Raw genomic sequence first — 25,843 nt, forward strand, 5'->3', positions numbered from 1 at the left:
AAACCCTCCCCTCTGCTATTCAGTTCAATAAGAAAAAAGCTAGAAGAAGAGAATCTTCAAGACATCAAATTTCCCTTCACATCACAGGAATTAATGTAATAAGCAACATTAAATCACCATAGCGTAACCATATATGAGAAACTGCTGTAACTATCAATAGACTGCTCATAAAAAATAATAATAATAAGCTGCCAGTGGCAAATATTGCAAAAGAACAGTTTGGATTTGCTGTTTCTTTTTAAATGTCACAATGAATTAGAACTGGTCACTCCCTGGTCTACTTGGAGGGCATTTTTAATGTATCTGTCACAGCTGCAAGGAACCTTGAAGTCATAAAGAAAATTCTTTATTAGGAAAACATCGCATAAGTTATTGAGTAAAGGAAGAAATCAGTATGGTTCTGTGAGAGGAAATGATACAAAAGTTGGACTATGCTCAGGAAAATAATTGTGAAGCAACATTTCAAGGTAGTTTAATTTTCTACTGCATTTTAATGACCAAATAAAGAAGATATAAAAATATCAATTATATATAAACTCCAACATTTTGTTTTCCTGGTTATTCTGACTAATAGATCAAATGGAGTATACAGTATGATTTTATTTTTAACAAACACTGCGATCAGTCTTTCATGCTACAGATCCATGTAGTTTTTGCATGCTACATAGTCAAGACAGAAGTGAATTGGAACTTAAATGGAACACACACATTCTTTTTCTTCTGACAGTATTGTAAGGAAACCTGTAAAACCTCTATATCCAGGCACCTCCCCATTTTGTTTCACATTAACATGTTCTCCCCACCCTCAAAAAATTCCAATATTTCCATTTTCAGGAAATAAAATTGAATTAGTAGGGACATAGAGTAGGAATTTTAGTAGATGAGAGGCAGTGTATGAATCCACTAGCTCTAACTGCTTCTGTCCATGGTCCATTACCAATTTCAAACCCAACATGAAGGTGAGGAGCATTGGCTGGACTTGGAGGGCCAGGCAGTTTCCACCCTAGCTCAGTCGGTTCTCTGTAGGGCTGGGTGCTTTCTGCATGTCAACCCCTGCTTCCACTAAAGTCACAATGATAGGCGTTCCAGGACACTGGGCTCTTGAGTTGACTTCATTACCTCCTCATTTCACACATTATCATCCTTCTCTAACATCACATGATGGGAACCTAAAGTATGTTCTTTACTGTCAGACTTCTTTTTCTGCAGCTAATAATGTTGCAAATGCAGAATTGGGCTTCTCAGCAAGAACTTCTGGCAAGTCAAACTCAATCACCTGAAAGTCAGAGAACAAGTGCCAAAATATTAGAAAAATCTCTAACACAAAGACTGAACCCAATGATGTTTCCAGGTAAGTGAATCACAATAAAACTTTACCTTCCCATTGTCCATGACTAGGACACGGTCACAATTTAGGACTGTGTTTAAACGGTGAGCAATGGTTAAAACAGTGCAGCCCTTGAAGGCTTCTTTGATGGTGCTCTGAACCAGGGCATCTGTTTTAGAATCCATTGAAGCAGTTGCTTCATCAAGGAGAACAATCTGTTGAAGAAAAGAGGTGCAAAAAAATCACTCTCTACCAACTCTGAGTCCTTGAAGGAAATGGCCAGTGTTTTTGTTTAGAGGACTGTCTAGATAGATAGTCAGAGATAGATAGATAGATAGATAGATAGATAGATAGATAGATAGATAGATAGATAGATCTGCAATGTATTCACATCCTCCACAATACCATTATTTAATACTTCTACCTCAACAATTAGGAGGCATAGAGTAGAAAGAACACTGGACCTGGAGTCAGGGAACTGTGTGGCATTGGGCAAATTGCTTCACTGTGTCTTTGAGCTTCAGCTTCCTCTTCTGTAAAATGGTGATGATAATACTTGCCCTCTCTTCCACAGGATTATTTTGGGGATTAAGGAGAATAATGGACATTAAAGTGCTTTGTAAACCAGCAAGTACTATAGAATTGTGAATTGTTATCACAAAAAAAAAAGCTGAAGTGGGTTGGAAAAATAGAGTCTTTGAAAGCAATAGCAATATCTTCCTTTAAATAAAAAACCCAGAGAGGTCAGATTCCTGAGAAAAGCAAATCTAAACTATGCATTCCTCACACCCTAAATATCTCATACCCTCTTATTTACTAGGCCTCCAACTTTTCAGGAAACAGATGAAAGGAAGGGATTAAACCCGCACAACTTGGAAGAATAGAAAGGACATACAAGCTGGGCTCTTGAGTCAGGAGGAACAAGGGAAGATGGCACTTTTGTCAATGTATACCACCCACTCACCCTCCAGAACCCTGTTTCAAGAAGCCTGTGCTCAGTTTCAAAGTGGTCCATTGTTCTGTCTCTGCCAAAAGGCAATCATGCTGCTATAACTTTTGTCTTTAGCATCCCTGCTAGAAATACCCAAAGTACAACCAATCAATTTTCCATGCTATTTCCTTACTTTTGAATTACGAAGTAGTGCTCTTGCCATACAAAGAAGTTGCCGTTCTCCTACAGAGAAGTTTTCTCCATTTGCTGTGACTTCTGCCTGTAATTTCTCTGGAAGTTTCATTATCTATAAAACATGGTAAATGTCACATTTAAAAATGATGATCTATACAATTGTCATGCCTAATGTTTATTGATTGCTGCCTCAGCCACATTAATCAGCATGTTTTATTTTACTGAACACATAAGAGGAGATGCCAAATATTTATTTTAATATTTCAAACATTCATAAGAAAAGACTGGGGAGTAACTAAATATTAATAATTCAAAATTGCCATGTGATTCATATACTCCCCTAGTTATCCCAACTAAAAGAATTAATGACTCATCTGCAGTTCTGGAGAACTTATGCACCATTGGAAATTATTTTCAGTGACTGTGCATTCACAGCTAGGATGCAGTAGGGAAAATTCCCTGGCAATTGAGGTGGGCAGAGAAAGGTTTTCATTATTCCATTCAAATAGCCCATCTGGTCAAAATTGTTGCCCCAGAAATAATACTAATTAGCAAAGGCAGGTAGCCAATGGAAATGCCCATCTTGGATCCAAGACTAGAAGAAGCATACCTTGGAGAAGCATAGATGTCTGATATGGCCACACACCTGCTCTCTCTGGTCTGGACCACTAAGACAGACTGCATTCCCATAGGCTTGCCAGGCTCTGCAAATTGTACTGAATTGGCTAATGATAGTGAAAGCAAGAAAATCAGCATAATCCTGGGATAAGTGTGTGTAGAGAAAGAGCCAGGAAGAGGTGATACAATTTTCAGAAAAACAATATGGCCTAGAAACATACTGAATCTTTCATGAAAGTTCTCTCCAGGACCTGCCAGAGTTCCTCATCCGTGTGGTTCTCAAAAGGATCCAAGTTAAACCTAATAAAAATAAGAGAAAATTTATTGTGCTAAGATGAAGGGACAGCCAATTAGTTTATTTTACAGGTGCATTTAAATGTGGTTCTCTGCAGTTTGGCAATAAAGAGGCTATAAAGGAATGCATAAAATTTGATTGATAAATTATTAGACTGATTAAGCTTCAAGCAATATTAAACTGATGTATCACAACCTAACAATAAACTAGAACTTATACAATCTCTTTGGTGGAGCCCAGAATTTGACATTTGGAAAGAATCCTAGGATTTAACTAGTCAAACTCCTTACTCAAATACTGGAATTCCTCTCTAATTCATTGTGGTACAGTGGGGAAAATGTTGGCTCTGGAGTTATACAACCTATGTTCAAATCTTGCCTCTGACACTGATTTATTTTGGGACTTTGAACAAGTCATTTACTCTCTCTGGGCCTCAGTTTATTCATCTGTAAAATGAATAGGTTAGACTAGATGGTTTTGGAGGTCCCTTCTTTCTCTAGATTTATGATTTTTGACGAGTAATCATCTAGCCTCTGATTGTATGTCTCCCATGAGAGGACAGTCACTGCCTTATTCATTCCATTTCTCAATAGCTCTGATTTTTAGAACTCTCCCTCCTACTAAGTTGAACACTTGTCTCCTAACTTCCACCCATTGATTTGGTTGTCCAGAGACACTTCCTAATCCCAGCACATTTTCTCTGACAGTTTAGAGATAATTGAAAAAAAAAAAAACCTTCACATTACTGTTCTTCAGGCTGAATAACCTCAGTTCCTTCAATCATTCCCTCATATGTTATGGTTTCTGGTCCCTTCATGATCCCAGTTATCTTTTTCTAGATGTGTCCCAGTTTATCAACATCTCTTTTAAAATGCAAGTCTTAAAGATGAAGAAAGTTCTTTAGAAGTATTTTACCGGAGTAGAATATGCGGACTTAATGCCTTCCTTGTTTTGAAAAGTAGGATTTAAATTTTTTTCTCTTTTTTTCTGCCATCTTGCATTTAATTCATATTGATCTTTTCCCAATTGTTACCTAACGATAAAAGTGCTCAATCTGAAAGCAAGAAGACCTGAGTTTGAATTCTGCCTCTGACCTTGTGACCATGGACAAGTAACTGAAGTTCTCTGAAACTCAGTTTATTATCCCCAAAATGATGGTAATGACTCATTTAACAACTACTTTACTAGATTGTTGAGAGGAAGAAATGAGAGAACGTATTTAAAATGCTTTGCATACCTTAAAGTATGGAAAATAAAGCAAATTATTGAGCTGCTTCTGTCATATCCTTGAAATGGATGAGAACCCTTCATTTCAATCTGTCAATATCTTTTTAGATCTCAGTTCTGTCATTCAATATATTAGTTATCCTTAAATATTGAATAGAACATAGCCAAATGTCTTTCCCTATAGCCCTATACCAGGACCTCTTTACAATTAGACGTTGGGGCTGCTCATTCAACTATTTCTTAATCTTTCAAACAACTATCTACGATAGATAATAGCTTACCATCTTGTCCATAAAAATATCATGAGAAATTTTGATACACGTTTCCCGGAAATCTGCATATCTTGTCCAGGGCATTTCCCTACTCTACCAGTCTAGTAATTTCATCAAGAAAGAATGAAGAAACATGATCTCTGCAATCATAGTCATTCACAGCTACCTAGTATTTCAGATACAAAGCATTTAACCTATACCATGTCATGTTACCATTGATGAATTAATTCAGTCCATTAACAAACATTTATTAAGCCCTTACTACATCAGCAATGTGCTAAATATCAAGCATATAATGAAAGCCCCCACTCCCCCCAAAAAGAAAACATACAAACCTACTCCCAGGGACCATATGTCCTAATGGAGACAACATGTAATATTGAAATACATACAACAAATATACAGAGTATAGGTGATCTATAAAAGGAGAACAGTACTTCATTCAGCCAGGGAGTAATCCTGAATCAAGTCTTCTCTGGTGGCATACAGCTCATTACTGCACCAGCATATTAAATGGTACCTGAAGTGAGCTAAAAAAGTTAATGCATTCTCAAAAGGGCAGCTTCCTTATCCCTGGGAGTGAATTCATTTGTGGGTAATGATTATCAAGTAATAATAGCATTCAGCATACTAGTCAAAGCAGCTTTACCTCTATTATCTCATTTTACCCTCCTATTGGGTTAAGGAGGCCACGGTGGGGTGGGGTTTAATAATTGTTTTCCCTGGATCAGCTGCAGGCAGTATCTGGCTGACTGTAGCTTATTGGATTTGGTCCTTCTTAACAAATCATGCCATACTTACCAGTGATTCATTAAAAATCAGCTACCAACAGTTCTCCTGACTGCCCCTAAAATGGTGATTCTTCTCAGACTGTAACCCCCTATCCTGGCCAGTCTGATTTCACTATCTGAGAATATGAACGTTCAATGATAAGAACAGCTACCTTACTGTACCTACAAACAGGACAGGATCCTGGGGAATCACAGAAAGTTTGGTTCTGAGATCTCTTAAACCAATGGTGCAAATGTCAATGTGATCAATGAATATTTTGCCAGCAGCTGGCTCCACTAGGCGAAACAAGGCCATTCCTAACGAAGATTTTCCTGGGAAAAAAGAAAAAGTTACAAAACATCTTGGATTTCCATCCTATCTAAAAAAAGAAAAGAAAAAAGGGATTTTTAAAAAATGGTGCCTTGGTAAAGCAGCAGGGTAGAAATAAGCTACTAGTTCATGAGGTATAATCAAAAGTCCTAAAACAGTTGCTTATGTCCCCATTAGTGCTGGGATCATGAGCACATATTTCTTTCCAAACTTTATGTACTGACAGCCTGTGATACTAATATGTAGGAGAGGAGTAAAAATATATAGGTATGTATATATACATATATGCTATAACTATTATTTCTAATGTATCATTTTTTATTTCTAAGAAATCATTATTTCATTTTGAAGATTAATCGACACTTTTCCTCATTCCCTGCCCTCATTCTTTCACACAGCTAGCCCCCAGGCATCTTCTAAATTGGGGTGATTGAAATGGAGATTGTAATCTCCACCTCATTTGGTAAATAACAGCTAGCTTAAATCATGTGTGTCCAGGATACAACATCTCAGCATCCTTGAGTGGACATTGGGTTGATCTGACAATAGGTGTAACTTGATTACTTCATAGAGACATTGGAATCCTAGGAATGGGAATCTGCTTTTCTATCACCATTAAGGAATTAGGGAGAGATTGTACATTATCGAGCCTACCTTCTAATTAGTTTTCACCAGTGAGACTTGTCCCGGGCTATTTAGGTGAGGACCAAATAAGGATCTTCCAAAATTGTATTTAATAACTCAAGGTGCTGAATGTATTGGTCTTTGATCATCAAGAGAGATCACTAACCAATTAAATTGTTGGTTATTGCTAGAATGATCAATAAATTGATTTTCTTACCTAGAACCTAGTCTCTTGGAATTTTTAATCATCACAACTACAGAGAGTAATTTAAAGAATGTGCCAGCTCACATACCACATATATATGAGATATATATGTATGTATGATATCTAGATAAAGTACCAACACATACCACTGTCCATAATAATTGCATTGATACGGTCAGTAAAATCTCAAGCAAAATAGACAAGAAGTAAACAAAAACCATGATTGATCTCACCTGAACCAGTCCTTCCAACAATACCAATGGTCTGTCCACTTTGGATACTCAGATTTAAACCATTGAGGACAAGAGGGGTATTTTCTCTGTATTTCATTTGATAATTTTGGAATATGATTTCTCCATTTTTTGGCCATCCTTTAGGACACCTCATTGATCTGAAGGGGTTGGTAGACTCAGGAATGCAGGTCTAGAATGAAAAATAATTAACCAGCTAGTAAACAATGGACAAAGGTGCAAGTGACCTGAGTACAGGCATTCCTGCAAATGTGAAATATTGTCTCATTTTTGAGCACTCACTAGAACAACTTCTTACCAAGATATATTCCCTTAGTAGTTCCACGGAGGTAAATTTGGCTTGTGTCTCTGTACCCGTTCTTACACAGACTTGTAGGAGTCCACTTAACTATTGAAAGGGATAAATTGTCACAATTAGCAGGCTGTTTTCTAATATCAGTGGCATTGGTCATTTTTAGGGGAGCAAATGTATGATTACTCTAGCTATATTTCTGAGGAGCCAAAATAATGAGAATTGCATTTTCAGATCATCTCCCAGGAACCTTATAAGATACTCTTGTTGTGTTGTTTTCCCTTTAAACACTTCCTTTGTATCTAGAAATAAATGGTAATTACATTTTTTCCACCAGCACTCCAGATGGCTGGAATCATCCCACTCTACCACCATTTGATCACACACAGCTTCCTTCATTCCAGTTCTCTGGAACTGTGATGAAGTGGAACTGTTCTGTGAGCCCATGCTGGCTATCAGCTACTTCTTCCCACCTGGTGTTATACTGCTTCATTTTATCCCACCTGAACTAATTCTGTATGCTCTCAGAGAACTAATTCTATATGCTAGCAGACAGTCTTATAATTCAAACCAGCCTCCCAATTAATATCAGAAGAAACAGAGGTTTGCAAAGATGAAGTGATCAGTCCAAGATCACATAGGCAAGGACTCCTAGTTCACTAAATCATAATCTCTCTCCCTCTCTTTCTCCTGTCCTGCTTCTTCTGCCCATTCTCCAAATCCTCCCACTCACTGGTGAGTGACTCTAAACTTCTTCCTGATACCTTGCCCTAAAGAATGTGAGTTTGAATCTGCCAGTCCAGACAACATGTTGCATTTCCTTATAGGAAGAGAAATAAGTAAATTCTTCTTTAAATTGGAGTCTAGTGTTTCTATTTATATCTTTTTTTAAAATATCCCTAAACTATGTCCCAAGGGCTACTATAAAACTCTGAATATCCTTTGATCCTATAATACCACTACAGGTCCTGCATCCCAAAGAGATTTTAAAAAGGGAGAAAGGACCTACTTGTACAAAAAATATTTATAGCAGGGAGCAGTTGGGTGTCTCAGTGGATTAGTGCCTTAGAACCTACACACAATATTGATTCTGAAAGGGAAGGGAAAGTTTTTTTTTAATTATAGCAGTCTTTTAGTGGTGGCAAAGAATTGAAAATTGAGGGGATGTCCATCAGTTGAGGAATGGCTGAACAAATTGTGGCACATGTTGGTGACTGAATATTATTGTGCTATAGGAAAGGATAAGCAGGAGGACTTCAGAAAAAGCTGGAAAGATCTGTAGGAACTGATGCAGAGTGAAATAAGCAGAACTAGGAGAGCATTGTGCACAATAATAGCAATATTGGATGATGATTATCTGCGAAAACTTGGCTACTCTCAGCAATGCAATGATCTAGAACAATTCTGAAGGTCTTAATGGCAAAAATGCTATCCACCACCAGAGAAAGAACTGTTGGAGTCATCTTTCACATCAGTGTATTTATTGTTTTAGTTTGGTGTTTTGGTTATATATGACTGTGCTTTTACAGTAATGACCAATATGGAAGTGTGTTTTGCATGACAATAAAAATTAAAATTAAAAAATACATATCCCTAAAAGTTAATAGGAGATGCTCCACTCCAACCCATTCATTTTACAGATGAATAAACTTAGATGATGGAGAAAAAACAGAACTAATAGTGATTCTTCTCCAATCTTCACAGGGCTAGCAAAGTGTTTCTCTCCAAGAAAAAGTCTGACTGCATTATTAATCTAACTCAATAAATTCCAATGATTCCCTGTTAATTCCAGGACTAAATATTTTAGTTCCTTAGCATTTAAAGCTCTTCATAACCTGGCCCCTATCTGTTTTCCTTGATCTTTGGACTGAGGAAGAAGCATAAACACGACTAACAGAAAGTTGAATTCAATAAGATTAGAGAGCACTCATCTGCCCTCACTGAAGTCTCCAGGGCTAGTTAAACTGTATCACAGAGTTTTAAAAGAAATGACAGATGCAATTGCGGAGCAGATACTTTTTTAATTATCTCTGAAAAATTGTGAAGAATAGAAAAGATACTGCAGGACTGGAAATGAGCAAATGCCCCAATTTTTTTAAAAAGGGAAGAGTATAAAGTTTTTAAGCAGTCAATCTGTCCAGTTGTAACCTCTTTTCTGAGCAATGGTCCTGTATTCCTTTTGCCTTTTGTATATCTTGAACCAAATATTCCACAAGCATCTCAAACTCAACGTATCCAAAACAGAACTCTATTTTCCCCCATCTAAAACCTCCTTTCTGCCAAACTTCCCTATTACTGTTGAAAGCACCCCCATTCTGCCAGTCTCTAAGACTTACAAATTGAGGTGCCATCCTCATGAGGCTCCTTAGTCTTAGCCCACTTAGCCAGACCAGTGCCAAATCTTGTCTTTTCTTCCTTCATGGTAGCTGTTGTATCCTCCTCTCAACTGTCCCAATCACAGCCTTACTTCTAGCCCTCATCACTTCTCACTTGTTGCAACATTTGTTTAACTGGTCTTCCCACCTCGAATCTCTTCCCACTCTAAGCCATTTGCCACTCTGTTGCCAACTCTGTAAGTCTCCTGAGTTCCAATGGTTCCCTACTGCCTTTCAGGATCAAGCAGAGCATCTTCTGTTTGGCATTTAAAGCTCTCTGTAACTAGTCCTCTCTAACCCTTCCAGTCTTTTACACTTTATTCCTTCCTTTGTGTTTCACCATGCAGCGATGCTGTCCTACTGGCAGTTCTTCAACCATGGCACTCTGTCTCTGTGTCTTTGCACTGGCTCTCACCCACCCCTGGACTGTTCTACCCCCCTGCCTATGCCTCTTTCCTGGCTATCAAGACTCAGCTCAACTGTCACTTTACCTACTCCACCCAGCTGCCTGATTTCTTTGCATCTCCTTTGTGTATATCTTTTTATTTACCTCATTATTTACACATTGTTCCCCTTTTGAGAATATGAGCTTCTTGATGTTGGGAGCTGTTTGGGGCTTTCACTGTATCCCCCTCACTTAGTACAATGTTAAATGTGTAATAAATGCTCATTGACTGGCTGATAGATTGAAGAGAAGGTACCAACTTGCATTGACAAAGGAAATTACTCACGGAGAACTCCCTATGCCAATAAATTGCGAGCACAGTTCCTGACCATAAGCTTAAAACCTCAATTACTTTGTTCAAGTAATTTTCTCTTTCTAGGCCTTAGTTTCTTCCCCCTCTAAAGTAGGAGAATCAGAATTGGCTATCTCCAGTGTCCTTTCCAGCTAGAAATCTATGGTCTTAGTAGAACCTAATATATCAGGCAGGGACAAGTTTAAGACTTCTCAAAGCAACTATCACTGCAGAGCCCTACATTCTCCAATAAGTAGGAGAAAGTTGCCCAGGATAAATGAAGCCTCAAATTCAATTCCAAAGTCAATGCAGAGGTGGCAGCTGGGTAACTCAGTGGATTGAACCTAAGCCTACAGACAGGAGGTCCTGGGTTCAAATCTAGCCTCACACACTTCCCAGCTGTGTCACCCTGGGCAAGTCACTTACCCCCCCCCCCAGTGCCTAGCCCTTACAGATCTTCTGCCTTAGAACCAATACATTGTATTGGTTCTAAGACAGAAAGTAAGGGTTAAAAATAATTTTTAAGTCAATGCAAAGCATCCTGCTCAAGTGCTAAACATGCTAACCATCTTATACATACCAAAGCTCTATCCTGACCCAAAGTATCCTCCAAGAGGACCATTTTCTTTGCCATAAAGTAGGCTGAATGAATGAATGAATGGACAATAAAAGCATTAAGTGCTCACCATATGCAAAACACTGGGCTAAGTGCTGGAAATATAAATTTAAAAACATAAGACAGTCTCTACTCTAAAGGAGCTCACATTCTTAGGGGGGAAACAAATGGAAAGTTTTCGGCACAAATAAGATGGAAAGGCCCCATTGTTCTTGGAGTGCAGCAGCAGAGCAGATGGTAATGCCTCTCCTTTAATGTCATTTCCACCGATAAAATCCTATCAGTTTCCAACCTTGAACAAGTTTGAATTACTCTGCCACACTGCTATAAAGAAGCAGTGTAGCAATGACTCAGTCCCTTCAATCCCTCCATACTTTGGTCTATAAGTACACAGAGATAATTTAGTCCATTTCTATCTAAGCTTAAAAGTATTGCAATTCTGAGACCATACAAATTTGTTTTCTTCCATTTCCTAACCTCTTAATCCTCCTCAGTCCCTTGGACTTGCCAATACCTCTGGCCTAAGATCCTTAAGAAGCTTTTACCCAAATCTAAGGTCTTTCCTCCATCCTCATTCTCCTTATCTTCTCAATAGAATTTGATGCAGTTGACCATTGCCTGTTTAAATTCTCCAGACTTTTCATTTCTATACTAATAATATAATAGGAAGGTATAATATCTTCATTCTTTTTTAAAAAAATAATCCTTAACCTTCTGGCTTAGAATGAATACTAAATATTAATTTCAAGGCAGAAGAATGATACAGGCTAGGCAATTGAGGTTAAGTGACTTGCCCAGACATAGGTCAGATTTGAACTCAGGTCTTCCAAACTTCAGGCACTCTGTGCTCTGGAAGCATATTTTTAAAATTGCAAAACTTTTTTTTAAACTGAAAATATCAAGAAATGCTATTTTTCTCTGAAGCCCTTTCTGAATATCTAGGAAAATAGCCTTGGAAAGATAAAAATATTGAGAACAAAAAGGGCTTTCTTGGTGAAATCTGCTAAAAACAGATAACTAGTCTTGTTCACATTATTATATCTCCCCATCCTTCTTCACTGAGAAAAGATTAATGAAGTGATGGTCTAGGAGGAAATGAGATGAAAATGTGATTCAGTAAAAACTTCCAAAATATTAACCCAAAATTGTGTTGTTACATATTAATTTCCCTGATCTAGGTTCCTAATGTTACTTGAAATATTTTAGGGGCAGAGAGTTCCTCAGAAACATAATGATCTCAGATCCTTCTTATGTCAAACCTAAATCAGCTTCTTGGTAACTTTTGCCCATTGTTCTCAGTTCTCTCTCTCTTTTTTAAACCCTTACCCTCCATCTTAGAATCAATACTATGCATTGGTTCTAAGGCAGAAGAGCAGTAAGGGCTAGACAATGGAGGTTAAGTGACTTGCCCAGGGTCACAAAGGTAGGAAGTGTCTATTCAAGTGGATCTGTGATCTCATGAATTTTGACTTGACCACCAATAATCCAGATGACAACTCACTTATGCTTGTCCACCTTGAATGGCAGAAGTGTCAAGTGTGTGTGTGTGATTAAACCAGACTAAAATATAATTGGGAAATGTCTAACAAAATAAATTTTAAAATATATGACACAGATAATGTTAATTTATGGTTTTCTTGGTCAGTGTTTGGCCCATGAGAATTCATTTCTATGGGAGTTTGATACCACTGCTATATAGTACCGTGCTTGTACAAATGTCATCATAAGTTCACCTCAGAATTCTTCCAAATATGCTAGGGGCCTTCTCCATTTTTTTTTGACATTGTAAAGATACTAATGAAGAACATTTGCTATCCTTGACTTTCATGCTCATATCATATCACCAGTCTATCTTTTTTCACTCAAATTTCCTTGATGACATTAGTTTTCTTTCGTAATTCTTTTCTTCTAACCCATTGCATCCTATTTACTTTCATTGTTGTTGTTGATCAATTGTTTCAGTCATGTGAATTTCTACATCAAACTCCACTCTGTGTTTAACTCATTTTTGCTTGATTCAGATAGGAGCGAGACTTAGTCTCTTTTACCACATCACCCCTAGAAAAGTGTATACACTCCTTTTCATATGTACCTATTATGAAAGTAAAACACTGCCTTCCTCATTTTTCGCTAATACATACCTGTTCCTTAGTCATTTTTAAGTCATGTCCAACTCTAATGACGCATTATCAATATTGAAACTATATGGACCAAGTGTTATAGCACCCAGATTTTTAAAGGAAAAACTAAACAAGTTGCAGTTGGAAATAGGTAACAGAATAATAATAGTGGTGGACTTTAATTACCTCCCCTCAGAACTAGATCAATCTAATTTAAAAAATAAGATGTTAAGATGAATAAAATCTTAGATTAGTTAAATAAGAAAAACATCTGGAAAGCCCATACACATCACATTGATTCTAAGCCTGAGTATACATATAATCCAAATATAGCTTCTTATGGGAAAATAATGGTTTAGAAAAAAAATATATATATAATGCAAAAGTCTTACTTTAAAACTTATCATACAATGGAAATAGTACTTGAGGGATTATAGCACTGGAACAAAACTTCCATTGGGTATTACCAAACTGGAAAGATTTGTTTTGGAAAGAGTATGATCCTGATCACAAATTGTGTCTGCTGCCTAAAGACCATTCTCGCAAAATATGGTCCTGGTAAGGTATGTTATCTGAGAACCAGAAGGGCTAAAGTGATCAAATTAAATGCTAATGGGAACATGAAGAAACATTGCATTGCTAGAGCGGGTTTGAATTTATTTTTTTAGAAAACAAGAAGGAAATATATACTAAGAACTATAAAACTATTCACGCTTATTGACCCATTTCTAGGATCTGGACTAAGGGTATGATGGAAAGGGTAAAAAGCTGTGTATGTATTAAAACATTGATGGAAACTTTGTTATGACAAAATAACTGGAAATAACACAAATGAAATGCGTGGGAGAAATGGATGAAAAGATTCTGATATCTGAGTGTAATGGATTGTATTATGTTATTAGAAATATAAATACTGGAAATATGAAGAAAATAAGGGAAACATAAGAAAAGAGAATAAGAATAATACATATCATGATTATATTTTTTTAAAATAACAGCCATAAAATCAAGAGAAAAAATATTCTAGTAAAACAAATCTGAAAGGTACTTAAAAGCAGAGGATGTTTATATTAGTACACATATATAATTTACATTAAAAAAAACAAATTGTAAATAATCTGGAGTTTGTGGTTTTGCACATAATTTTTATGCATTTGTTAAATGTTTTATGGTGGTTGTGGTGGTTACTAAATCTTTAATAAAAATAATAAAACAATCAAACAAAGCTGGCTGGTCTCAGGTATTTCCTAGCTATGTGGCCCCTAAGCAAGTCACTTAACCCCATCAGCTTAGCCCTTGCCCCTCTGGCCTTTGAGTTGTTATTAAGACAGAAAGTAAGGGTTTTTTCCTGTTTTTTGAAAGTAAGGGTTTTTTTAATGAAATATTCCTGCAATCAAAGAAAGGGCTTTCATTCTACTGGTGGGAACATATGTACAATATATTATTCTTAGCAGGAAAAACAAGGTAAATTAGATTTGAGTAGTTTTTCCTTCATCTGGAGCCTTTTCCATTATCCCATCCCCACCTGTTTGATTTTTCAACCTTCCTATTAACCTCACCATTACTAAAAATAAAAAGGATTTTTCTGTGGCCAGCATTCTCCACTAGCATTAGCTCATTCCTAGCCTTAGTAAATCTGACTGTATTTTGACAGTTCCCTGCTATGCTTCTGTATTCATCTGCCTTTATGTGCTCTTATTTCCATCTTGTACAAGTTTTTTTTTAATGTAAAATATTTAATGAGTTTCTTGTATATCCATAAAATGTGCCTTTTTAGGCAGTGTCCCCTTTTCTTGCTTATCAGAATTGTTTGTCTTTGTATCTTCAGAGTTCCATTTTTAAGAGCTTTTCATCTCATTTGTTAGCACACTTTTCCTGTGAAATTTTATGCCAAGGATTCATATCTATCAATTCTCTAAATCCTTTGGCATCTACTTATTAAAATCTTAGGTGCCCATAAGACAATGCCAAATTTTCCTCTCCTTTATTATAAATTCCAAGATGGAATGATTGCTTCTCACATAGTTATTTCTATTTCAGCAATTAATTATTTATTATTGGTCAAAATTGGAGGTTTTCATTAATGTTTCTTGGATCTTTTCTTGCTCCATTTCTACTTCAGTAACTGCAAATAAAGGTCATTATCACTGCACATGTAGATTTCTTAGGTGATCTCTGCTTTCTTTCCTCTCCTATCCACATTGCCTGCAGCCACCAGATTCAACTTCTTAAAGCTCTGTTTTATATGAGTTATTATTTCCCATGCACAAGAACCTAAAGAGGCTCTACATTACTTGTGACATCAAACTCATTAGCCTGGCACCTCTTTAATTTGGCCCCATATTGTCTGGCCAATTTACTTCTTCTTCACAACATGAACCCTCTGATCCAGTAATAAAAATGTACTTATTGTTCCCTTCTCACCTCAAATGAAAAAGGTAATTCTCATTATTTGGCACTTAACACACACATATATGTATATATACATATATATATATATATATATTCCCCTCCTTGTATGTTCTCCCCCTTTCTCTTTGCTAATCCAATTCCTATTCATTTTTTCAAGATTCATCTGAAATCTACCTTCCCCACTTGATAGGCATATGCCACTTATGAGTTCCTCCAAGTCTCTGATAAAACTTATGGGATGGATCAAGCCTTCTTGATTATTCCAACTCACAAAGATCTTTTCCTTCTTAGAATTTCAATAGTACTCATAGAAGTTAATCTAGCATTCAATTATGTTTTCTAAGTTTCTATACATATGTATAAACACATATATGTAAAAATATTCAATTGTGTTTATGCATAAACACATACACACATATATACATATATTTAACTTTCATATCCACATGTTTTTTCTTTCCACGAAATTACAAGTATGCCAAGGGCAGTGTTTATGCCCTGCTTTTTTTGGTACTGCTACATAGCAGACATCTGAGAAACACTTCTTATTTTCTTTTCTTTTTTGAATTCAATTTGTATTAAATTCTTATTCTAGGATAGTATATGGAATGCTAGACCTAGAGTCAAGAAGACCTGAGTTAGCTATGTGACCCTGAGCAAGTCATTTACCCTCTATCTGACTCCATTTTCTCAAGTGCAAAATGGAGATTATAATAGCATCTACCTTTCCTAGTTGTTATGAAGATCAAATGAGATAGCATTTGTAAAGAACTTAGCATTGTGCCTGGTACATACCAAACATTTAATACTTCCTTCCTTCCTTCCTTCCTTCCTTCCTTCCTTCCTTCCTTCCTTCCTTCCTTCCTTCCTTCCTTCCTTCCTTCCTTCCTTCTTGCCTGCCTGCCTGCCTGCCTGCCTTCTTTCTCTCTCTCCCTTCTATCTGCATGTCGCCACTTTGACAATGCCAAGAATTTAAGGCCAATTCATCACCTCTCTTCTAAGTCTTCTAAGTAGTTTTAAATCAGGCACTGTTATTCTGTGTGCCTATTCTCCCAAAGGAACTAATTTTCTTTTTTTAAATTAAAACCCTTCTCTTTAGTATTAGAATCAACACTGTGTATTGGTTCTAAGGCAGACAAGTAAGGGGTAAGCAATGGTGTTTAAGTGACTTGTGAAGGGTCACACACCTCTAGACTTGCTTCTCAACCAATTGAGCCACCTAGCTGCCATATTTTTATATATAATCCTTACCCTTTATTTTAGAAGCAATAGGCAAAAAGAGTGGTAAGGGCTAGGCAATGGGGGTTAAGTGACTTGCCCAGGGTCACACATCTAGGAAATATCTGAGGGCAGATTTAAACCCAGGACCTCTCATCTCTAGCCCTGGCTCTCAATCCACTGAGCCACCCAGCTGTTTCTTAGGAACTAACTTTCAATGAAATCAGAAAACAAGATGAAAAGGAAATCCATAGTTTTCAGCAAGGATGAGATTTACTGTTATTTGTGACAATGAGAAATCCATCATTCTTGGAAAATTAATAATACTAATAGAAAACCTGGATTTGGCAGGATTGGAGGATGCTGCCTTTGAACCAATGAAAAGAGACAACTGAGCATCAGTAAACTAAGTTCATTTTCATTCATCAAGAATAATTTTGGGTATTGAGCAGCAGAGAAAGGGGTAACAAAGGACCTTCCCTACCCTTCTCTATACCAGAACGTCTAAGTAATGCCCATCTTTGGGTCAGATGTTACCTGGATGATGTAGGACAAGGATAAACCTTTGGATGAAGCACTGATTGAAGAGTAACTCAGAGCCACCAGTATGGCCACAATGAAAGTGACTAAGTTCATGAGGATATCTGTTCTTAGTGCAAACCACCGGAGAGCACAATTAAAGTACAGGAGGTGGCTAGAATTTTCATCATTTAATAACTTAAACCTGAAATAAAGAAAACTTAGATTAAATAAATATAAACCTGAAATAGAGAATTTAGACGTTAAAATGTACTTTTTTCAGTATCTGCAAACAGATGCTTCTGAAAGAATAGGATGGAGGTCGCTGGGTTGCTCAGTGGATTGAGAGCCAAGTCTAGAGATAGGAGGCTCTAGGTTCAAATTTGGTCTCAGAAATTTCCTCACTATGTGACCCTGAGCAAGTCATTTAATCCCCCATTGCCTAGCCCTTGCAGCTCTTCTGCCTTGGAATCAGTCAATAAACAGTGTTGATTCAAAGACAGAAGGTAAAGGTTTAAAAAAAAAAGACTAGAAGCATAAAGATTTTTATGGATGGTGAAAGGACCCTGTTATTTCATGAGCCTTTGCCAAAATGTAGCTGTTAGGGATGACCAAAAGTGGAACAGGCTGCTTAGGGAGAGGGTGGGTTTCCCTATACAGTGGGTGCTGGAGAGGAGAATTCTTCTAGTGTGTAGGCCATAATAGATGGCCTCTAAAGTTCCTTCTGTGGTTCTGTGTCTATGCCTTTAAAAATCTATAAACCATGCTCAGGTTTTGTTAACACATACTTTGAGAAAGCCCATTCTTCTAAAAATAATGGTGTCATATAATGTAGGCAGTCATTGATAGCACGTGTTGTTTTTAAGGATGCCCGGACTGGACTTTTGACTAGCTTTGCAATGACTATCCATTTTCTCCTCTAGTTTATTTTCTGCATTGCTTAGTTTTTAAAAAAAAATCTTCCAACTGCCAAGATGTTTCTATTGTACTCATATAAATCTCCAAAATTCAGTTGACAGACTAGGAAGCTATTAAGAGATCGGGGGCATTATCTTTGTGGTTAGTTTCACCAGATAGAAAATCACCATCTGGGCTTCATATTGGGAATATTTCCTGAAGCAACCTATTAAAATTAGAATTCAGCCCTCTTTAGAAGTGTATGATATGAGATAAATTTTTGTCAAGAGAACTCATCAGTCAGTATTTATTGGGAAGGTATGGGGGACATAGTATTCTTTAAGGCTGTTTCAAGAGAAACCTTGGCAGGAAAAATTGTAGGAAGTCAGGGGTTTAATCTAACTGTTTGACATGAATGATTATATGGATAACTGCATTTCTGTCTTCCTTCTAATACAAAATAGATCTGTTTTAGACTATATGGCCAGGCCTGACAGTGAATGCCTATAATCCTTGTTACTGGGAGAGGCTGATATTTTGCTGATTTCTTGAGTTTGGAACTGCAATAGGTTAATGTCAGTCTAGTGTCTACTAAATTTGGCATTACTAGAGTGAGTCCCCAGCAGCTAGGGCCACTAAGAGGTGGCAAACTGGTCTAGGTCAGAAATAAAAAAGGTCAAAGCTCCTATGCTAATCAGAGTGGAACCAGGACTAGATCTAGCTCCTTTTTACTTCAGCCTGGGTAAGACAAGGAATTCTAATCTTAAAAAAATTTTTTTGATTGATTACTGATGTCTTTAGCTAAAATGATCATGTATAATATTAGCTATGATGAAAATTACAGTTTGTTCTCTATTTCAAAATCTAAGATAAATATTAATTAGAATCAACATTTGAAATAAGTCCTTTAAGAGAGGAATCTGTGGTCCAGGTTAAGGCTGCCAATGAATGAACTTCCTCCTGAGGAGGCCTAAAAGTAGTCGGTAATAAACCCTATAATCAAGTGATTCCCAACTGCCAACTTATTTATTTTTTGTAATTTTTAATGGGTCCACAAAATTTTTGCCATCAAATATCCTTATTCTAAAAAAATTTTTTTAAACCATAAAAATTTAGATACTTCTGCCCCCTCTTCTTAGACCTTTCTTCCCTCTTCCTTCCCTCAACCTTATACCAGCCTAAAGTACTGGGGTGGGGAAAAGTGAGAATTTTGCAAAAAAAAATATTAATATCATGTGAATATAAATTATTTGAGAGGAGAAACATTACTCTAAGCCCCTTCTTCAAGAGAATTCTCTTCTTAGTGCCTCAGGGTACTCATCCTCAACTCTGATAGCAACTCAGGGCTAACAGCATAATTTGGCTAGAAAAAAGCCTCTGGATTAAATAGAAGAATCCAAAAGAATGTAAAAGATTTGGTTTATACAGAAGCACTTCATCCTTATGGCCCTGACTTTGTAGGTAAATGCTATATTCTATATACAGGAGTAGGTTAGCATCAATAGACACAAAGATTGCTTTGTCTGAAGAACTCTACATAACCCAATCCTGATATATGCACAGGTAGCATAAAGTATTGGCCACCTATTTTTTTGTAATTTAAGATGATAGTAGGCAGGATTGTTTTCCTTTAAATATCTCCCTCCACGCTAATGACAATACCTAAAATTCTACCATTAATATTAATAATATGGTTATCCTTTATGAGCACGTTAGATTAAAATATTCTGGTGCTGAGGTAATGAGAACTACTTTATCTGCTGCAATTTCCTTGTTTATTCCTTGGTTCGGTTGGGAAGGAGCTATGAAATTGGACAGCTAGATTAGTAGTTGCTTGGTACTGTGAGTAAAACATCACAAGCCTCCCATCAGGAGAATTCTTGTTTGGCTAGGAGTTGAACATGAGCCTAGAAGAATGAACCAATGAACCTTGCACAGAGGGCCCACATTGGTGAATGCCAAGACTTCTTGTCTAAGGTCCTAACGATGCTCAGTCCAAAAAGAATCAGGCTGCAATCTAGAATAATTTTAGGTCTAGGATTTAGTCTGGGACAAAGTAAATTTCTTCATATACTTTATTTGCCTTAAATTTGTTATTTAGATTAATAGAATTTATATATATAATATAGATTTAGAGCTTAAAGCCAAGATGGCTCAGGGGCCAGGGAGGTCCAGAAGGCTTGGGCCCTTCATTTTGAAGTTTGGAGATCAGGAGAGTTTTGTAAGGAATGTCAAGTTGAAGGCAAGATACCTTGAGATAAAGCCAGCCGGTCAGGGTACCGAATTGGCTTTGATTTCCCTTAAAGGGATTCATTCCTGGGGTAATTAAGCTTTGTAGTCTCCCAGTTTGGTCTATTTAAATATATCTCCCAGGGATAGTTGGAAAACTTTAGGCCTTTATCAGCTAAGACTTTTTCGACTTCTTAATGAGATCACTTCATCATTTGTTCTGTAGGGATGGAGCACAAAAGAGGGGTCAAAGGAAAGACCTGAAAACACCAAAAAGGGGAAAGGAAGGATCCTGCCAAGGGTGAATTGCACAAGGACCCAGTTTCACTGGGGGCTGACGACACAGGAAATGGGCCTCTTTATTTAGATGGAGTTCTAATGTGGTTAAAACTCTGGCCTGAATGTGGAAACACTGGACTATTTGGGAAATTAGTGACCCACTCATTTAGCACTGCCCTCGCCTGTCACTCAATCCCTGAGCCAGGGGTACTTAGGGCATCTGCTATATAAGTGCCACAGAAGGTCATAGCTCTTTGCACAGAAACAAGTGAAGAACCGAGTCCCGAAGTGTCATTTGTTCCTATTAACAAGCTGACAGATGCGATGCTGAGACCACTCCGGGGCACTGTTTGATGCTTACTTGCTGATAAATTCTTCCTTTTTATTATAGGCATGAATGATGCCCAGGCCTTGCATGGAGGAGGTGATGTGAGAGAACCAAGGAGACCGACTGATGTTTTCCACCCTCTTCAGCTCTTGGATTCCTCTGTGGAAAATTCTGCAAGAAAGCAGAGAAGCAAGGAAAGCTGTGTGTGGGGGTACCAAGAGCATCATCAGAAAACAACCATCACCTGGGGAGCCTGAAGACTAACTTATGTTGGCCTCTACCCCTGCAGCTCAAGCTAAATTGGGATAAAAGATCCAAGACTTATCCATTCCTGTCCAAAGGAGTTCAGGATCATTCTGGCAGGACCTGAATCCCAATATCTCCAGGAGTTCAGGATCATTCAGACAAGTCTGACTTATACCCTGATAACTACTGGGGAGTGAGGAGGACCAAGCAAATTAATAGCAGACTGTTTCTTCATCTCTGAAATGGGAATAATGGTTCTGGCAATAGTTCCCATATCAGATCAACATAAGGAAAATAGTTTGTAAACTGTTGCTGCAGAACCTTGTTATTAAAATTAAGGAATATCAAGCATTTAGCAATATCATATGCTTTAGAGCTATAGGGGACCTTGAGCCCTCATTTAGTCTCACACCTTCATTTTACTGAAGGAGAAACTGAGATCTAGAAGGTATAAGTGTAAGTGACTTGCCCAAGATCTCTCAGCTAGTAGGTAGAATTGAGGTTCCCAAAACAAGTCCTCTGGCTCTTAATCCAGTGTCAGTGAGTATTCCTTGTTACAAATGAGTGCTATCTTTTCATTAAAAATTAATCTTGGGGGGGGGGCAGCTGGTTGGATCAGTGGATTGAGAGCCAGACCTAGAGACGGGAGGTCCTGGGTTCAAATCTGGCCTCAGACACTTCCCAGCTGTGTGACCCTGGGCAAGTCACTCAACCCCCATTGCCTAGCTCTTACCACTCTTCTGCCTTGGAACCAATACACAGTGTTTATTCCAAGATAGAAGGTAAGGGTTTAAAAAAAATGAATCTGGCAGGGGCAGTGAGGCAGCACAGTGGATAGAGCACTAGACATAGAGTCAGGAGAATTGGATTCAAATCAGTCCTCAAACAATTCCTAGCTGTATGACTCTGGACAAATCACTTAACCTCAATTGCCTAGCTTTCGGTCTTAGAGTTGTTACTAGCACAGAAAATAAACATTTGTTTTTAAAAATGGACCTGGCAGGACCTCTTCCTTGTTAATACTTTATTGGATAAATGTTTTAGTTTACGTGAGAAACTAATAAAACTATAGTTTTAAAAAACAAAAATATTCGTTGTTGGTCTAGTTTGGTTTGCATAGGCAGTAGGAACAACCAAAATTTAGGGTAACTTTAGGGTCATTGTTCTTTTTTTTAAGGATAAAAACTGTTTTACCCTTGCTGTATCAAGTCAAACACCTACCCAGAAAGCAAACAGTTCAGTCAGTAATTGAGGAAATTTATCTAAATTTTCTAGTCTTCACCAAGATATTTGGTCTCATGTCAGCAAAGTCTTTTATGCCTAGGCTTTGCTGTCTACCTTGGATATCAGACACCTCCCTGTGACTTGGCTTAGAACCCTGCCTTTTCCATTGCTCTTTTCTTGGCCTCAATTTCCCCATCTGTAAATAAAAGAATTGAACTAGATGCTCATCTCTTCTAGTTCTAAATCATGTAATCCAGTAACCTTAGTTTAATATAAGAAGGCTGATGCAAAAATCGGCTTGGTTCTTTCAGTTATTTTTTAATGGAGCCTATCATCATGTCCTTTTCAGAAACATGTTCAGAAGCATGTTCATTTCAGAAGAGGATTTTCTTAATATTAGGTTATAGATGAGACCCTCTTCTAGGACAAGAACTACCCTTTCCTTCCTTCTCTGAGGCAAATAGATAGATAGAATTATTCCTGCTTTGCAGATGGGGAAACTGAAGTCCAGAAAAGTAAAACAGTTTTCTTAGGGCCACAGAGCTAGTAAATGTCTAGGATGCAAACCCAGTTCTTCTGACTCCAAATTCAAAGCTCTCTCCACTGTACCAGCTGCCCCTCTCGATAGTAGTGATTACAATCAGCCCACTCATTGAAGCTACCAGGCAGTGCCCAACTAGGCACAGTATTAGTGTTGAAATATATGTCCATATATCTTCATCCATATATAATGATTTGTAATGAGAGATGCTAAAACAAGGGGCAGCTAGGTGACCCAGTGGACAGAGTGTTGAGCCTGGAATTAGGAATACCTGAGTTCAGGTTTGGCTTCAGACACTTCCTAGTTATGTGACCCTGAACAAGTCACTCATTTGCCTCAGTTTCCTCAACAGTAAAATGAGTTGGAGAAGGAACTGGCAAGCACTCCAGGATCTCAAATGGGGTCAGAAAGAGTTGGATACCACCAAACAACAACAACATTTATTAAATGCCAAATAACTACATATACCACATACAGTAGAGGTAGATACAGTGCAGGTAGGCTGAATTTGAGTCTCTAGGTTCCTAAGAGCTAAATGTTCTAAAGCCTCGCTTTCTGAGGCATTACTTTTTTTAAATTCTAATTCTTTTCTGTTGGGCCAGCCATGTTTGAAGAGATTAGTTGATTTAGACCATTTTCTGGCCTCCTATTAGACTCTAATGTTTCCCAGTCAAGGGCCGCTTTAGTGATCCTTGAAATTGTTCTGACCACGCCAGTGTCCTCATTCCCTCTGGCTAATTTTTAGCAGCAAAGTTAGAAAGATAGTTGGTCTGGCAAAGTGCATTTGGAAGGAGGGGGGCTAGATGAATGGTCCATAATAAAATAGTAAATAAAATGTTAGAGCTGGAGAGGGACTATAGAGATCACCTAGTCCAATCTGCTCATTTTACCAATGATAAAACTGGTCTAGAGTAATAAATGATAATGATGGTAATAATGCCAATGAGTTAGACAGTGGAACTATTATCCCCATTTACAGATGATAAGACCAGGCTCAGAGAGATTAAGTGACTTGCCTGGAGTCACACAGCTAGGAAGCAAACATAGTCAAAAGACCAATAGGTTCAGAACTCTATCAGACTAAGAAAAGTTGAGAAAAGGTGTTTTAGTTTTCTTGTGCCTCACTCAGCCTTATCCTGATGCTTTTTCCTTCTAGTCTCTTCTTCCTAGACTTTCTTCCCCAAATCCCCATCAAAAAGATCCCTAAGCCTTTCCAGGGATTCATTAAGACTCTGCATCTTTAGACAAACCAATATACTTTCTCAAAGAGAAGTTAATTCATCTAACACAGAAATAAAAGATCAGAAGGCCAGAACTGGAAGGGTTTGGGAGACTCATATTTATCTATCATTTTGCAGAGGAGAAAATTAAGGACCAAAGAGGAACAAGGATTTGCCCAGATCCAATATCTAGAGCTGATCTTGACCCCCTCGCCTTCCTGAAGTATGAGCAAAGGAACTCTCCTGGAATTGGGAAAACATCTGAAAATCGAACATCAAAAACAGTGATCATCTTTCAAAAAACATCCTGTGTTTGACAAAAACTGTAGAAATTGATTTATTCCATAAGTGGGTAAACACACAGATATTTCAATATCATGCAGGGTTTTTTGCCCACCATTGTAATAAAGGATCCTTGGCTACACCTCTAAAAAAAGAACCAGCAGCAGCATCCATAACAACTTACCGTAAGAGAATGTAGAAAATACAAGCGAGTCCAACTAGCACAAGGAGTATAGCAGGAAACACTGCCGCTAATATAACTATAATAGATAACACCATCGAAAATTGCTGCAAAAAGTTCTCAGCATGAAACGGCAGCCTCACATCCAGCTCATCCATGTCCTTGGAAAAACGGTTCATTAGCCTGCCAGTGGGGGTTGTGTCAAAGAAACTCATTGGGCTTTTTAAGATCTGTGGGGAGAAAAAAACCAGGAAGTCATATGGAGCAGTGATCTTTGGTGCAATGTTCCAGGGTCATTGAGCAAAAATTCATGTCATAGGATGAGAGCTGGGAGAAACCCAGAGGTCATTTTACCCCACATGAGCATTTTACCAATGGGAACATTGAGATTCAGAGTAGGGTGTGACTAACCCATTGTTACAAAGGCAGAATGAGGGTTTGAAACCAGATTCTCTGATTCCAAATCCAGTGTTTTGGTTTAGTTCTTGTGGTTTTTATTTCCCCCCTATGCTATATGATCAAGCTCATCATCATAGATTTAGAGCCAAAAGGGGCATGAGGACATATAGTCCAATTGTTCCATTTTAAAGCTAAGTGAAGACTATAGAGATAAAGCAACATGCTCAACCTGCAAGAGACTTTAGAGGTCACCTAATCCATTTTCTAATTTTACAACTGAGAAAAATGTGACTTAATGAGGTCACAAAGATATTAAGTAGCGGAGGTGGGATTTGAACCCCAGGTCCCTTGACTACTAATGTCTCTTCCTATTACACCACAGATAGGGGTCAGAATATTAGCTCTGGAAGGGACCTTAGAAATATCTCTCAAAATATCTTTATTTTACAAATGGGAAAACTGAGGCTCAGGGACTTTATACAGATATTAAATGTAACTAATTAAGGACCCAATCTAAGACTTATGACTCCTAATCCAGTGAATCTTATGGTTTTGTTTTGTTTTGTTTCCACTTTCTACCACAGCTGCCAGTTTAGAACTCTCTAATTTTGCAAAATACCTACTCTAATTACCTTTTTCTTTTTTCAAATTTTTTTCTTTTTAAATATCTTTCCATGTTTAC

General features: G+C 37.6%; 1 protein-coding gene across 3 annotated transcripts in view; it reads right to left on the minus strand.

Annotated features, from left to right (window-relative positions):
* Nucleotides 1-468: 468 nt before the first annotated feature.
* The window catches only part of ABCC12 (ATP binding cassette subfamily C member 12), a 68,061-nt gene continuing 42,686 nt past the window's right edge, over nucleotides 469-25,843 (minus strand). For 2 of the 3 annotated variants that reach the window (XM_001370228.4, XM_056812261.1), the window contains 10 exons: nucleotides 24,766-24,992; nucleotides 21,102-21,239; nucleotides 17,354-17,540; nucleotides 7,345-7,434; nucleotides 7,029-7,218; nucleotides 5,809-5,968; nucleotides 3,293-3,371; nucleotides 2,452-2,565; nucleotides 1,378-1,542; nucleotides 469-1,276 (listed from right to left, as the gene is read on the minus strand). In XM_001370228.4, coding sequence (XP_001370265.2) covers nucleotides 1,190-1,276; nucleotides 1,378-1,542; nucleotides 2,452-2,565; nucleotides 3,293-3,371; nucleotides 5,809-5,968; nucleotides 7,029-7,218; nucleotides 7,345-7,434; nucleotides 17,354-17,540; nucleotides 21,102-21,239; nucleotides 24,766-24,992 — 1,437 coding nt within the window. In that variant the 3' untranslated portion in view covers nucleotides 469-1,189. Of the gene's footprint in view, nucleotides 1,277-1,377; nucleotides 1,543-2,451; nucleotides 2,566-3,292; nucleotides 3,372-5,808; nucleotides 5,969-7,028; nucleotides 7,219-7,344; nucleotides 7,435-17,353; nucleotides 17,541-21,101; nucleotides 21,240-24,765; nucleotides 24,993-25,843 lie in introns of those variants that run through there. The other variant, XR_008915296.1, reaches the window with a different exon arrangement.

This window comes from Monodelphis domestica, chromosome 1 (genome assembly GCF_027887165.1).
Source record: "Monodelphis domestica isolate mMonDom1 chromosome 1, mMonDom1.pri, whole genome shotgun sequence".
Lineage (NCBI taxonomy): Eukaryota > Metazoa > Chordata > Mammalia > Didelphimorphia > Didelphidae > Monodelphis > Monodelphis domestica.